The sequence below is a fragment of the Wasmannia auropunctata genome, unplaced genomic scaffold (assembly GCF_000956235.1).
Source record: "Wasmannia auropunctata unplaced genomic scaffold, wasmannia.A_1.0 LD336076.1, whole genome shotgun sequence".
NCBI lineage: Eukaryota > Metazoa > Arthropoda > Insecta > Hymenoptera > Formicidae > Wasmannia > Wasmannia auropunctata.
The window spans coordinates 683,269-685,002 of record NW_012026814.1 but is presented as its reverse complement, the minus strand read 5'-3'; the positions used below and the strand labels follow the sequence as shown (position 1 = coordinate 685,002).

The 1,734-nt window shown below is 39.2% G+C and overlaps 1 protein-coding gene across 1 annotated transcript in view; it reads left to right on the top strand.

The window, feature by feature from the left end:
• Nucleotides 1-500: 500 nt before the first annotated feature.
• The window catches only part of LOC105449472 (uncharacterized protein DDB_G0287625-like), a 9,031-nt gene continuing 7,797 nt past the window's right edge, over nucleotides 501-1,734 (top strand). Inside the window, exon 1 of the mRNA XM_011688728.1 lies at nucleotides 501-1,103. Within this exon, the coding sequence (XP_011687030.1) occupies nucleotides 768-1,103 (336 nt within the window). The 5' untranslated portion in view covers nucleotides 501-767. The remainder of the gene's footprint in view (nucleotides 1,104-1,734) is intronic.

Genomic DNA, 1,734 nt, shown 5'->3' with positions numbered 1-1,734 from the left:
TTTTCTGGCACAAAAATTTGCCCAGGGCTGTCGGTTTTTAAGAATATCTCGTCGGTGAAGGAAATCATATATCTCTCTCTATTAAATCATATACCTCTTTCTCTCTCTCTCTCTCTTGTGAGTGGATTTTTGCAATTACGCATTGGACAAAAACTATCGCTTCGATTGTTCTCAATTGGACAGCTTTTATTGGCCATTGCCATTGCTCAACATTTGAAAAAGCGCTTGAGCGCTGGTGCTAAAACGTCGGTGTCTGCATAAGGATCCAGCCCAAGACGTAAGCAATAAATGAATTGGCTATTCACAGTAGAGAACGTAAGATTATTGCCTTAAGGTTTTCTACTGTGATTGGCCAATTTACTTACTGCTTACGTCTTACTGCTTTAGGCTGCGTTCCCACTGAGCGCGTCACGCGCGCGTCATCCGAATTGACCAATCAAAACATCCCATTTTATTGCGTAACTTGCCGTGCAATTCGAGATTTCATACCAAGAAAAATTCATTTATCTCTAGAATGTCGAATAATCTAATTGATGAGTCTTGCAAGAAATTGCGCGGCAAATCATGCAATAAAATGGAATATTTTGGTCAATTAATCGTGACGCGACGGACGACGCGACGCGTGACGCGCTCAGTGGGAACGCAGCCTTACGTTTTTCTTTATGCCATGGGCTTAATTTCTGCTAATTTTGTCAGTGCCATACTCTGGCCATACCTTGATTGGTATAATTAGTACTGTTTACTTTGTATTTCCAGCAACAAATCCAATGCAATCGACAACTTTCCGGGGCGATGAGGAGTCAAGATTAACACGTAATGAAGATCACAATACTTATTCAGTTTTACGTTCAAGAACCGAAGAAGAGAAGCAGAGGCGTAAACGACAATGGCAACGCCAGCAAGACCGAGAGATACAACATGAAAAATTAAAACAGCGAAAGATTGAAGAATATGAAAGGAAACGTGCACAAGCTTTAAAATATGCCGAGGAAAAATCCTCGCGTCATAGTCGAAGCAAAAGTGGTAGTGAGTCTCCCGCGCGTCATCGATACAGAGGTAGATCTACATCAACTGCTTCCCAATCTAGTAGCCTGCGTGAAAAGTGAGTTGACATGTATATACAATATATAACATATATACAGGGTAGAGTTGCCATCCGTTCTCTTTTCCCCGGACAGTGTCTTCTTTTTTAGGGCGTCCGGGGTCGTCTATGTGGGAGGGATTTTGGGATTTTCAGGGAATCTTCTAAATATTTTGACTCCTTCCGCGTAATTATTCAGAAACGAGCCGTTAACCTACTACACATCTTTTTTTTATGCGTCCGGGGTTGCACACGAAATGTCCGGGGTTTTTAGCTTGTAAGTTCCAGTTTTGAAAATTTTGATATTGCAACCCTACTACAGACAGGTGTCTGATGGTACTCAATGGTAAAGCGCTCGTGGGCAAGTAGAGTGGGCTAAAATGAATCGAAAAGTCTACCATTTTTTTATTTGTGCAATAGTTATCGAAATACTAATTATTTTTAAAAAAAAGTTACGTCGAATATATAAAAAAGTATGGTACATTATATCTTTCCTAATAACCATTGGTCATTTTAGTCACTTTAAGCCTGTTTTACGAAACTTAAAATTATTTGGAAAGACAATGGCATTAAAACTTATGCTGCATATACATTTGGATGATTTAAACGGGTTATTAAAAAAATTTTTTTGTTTGGAATAAAATATTTTTGTC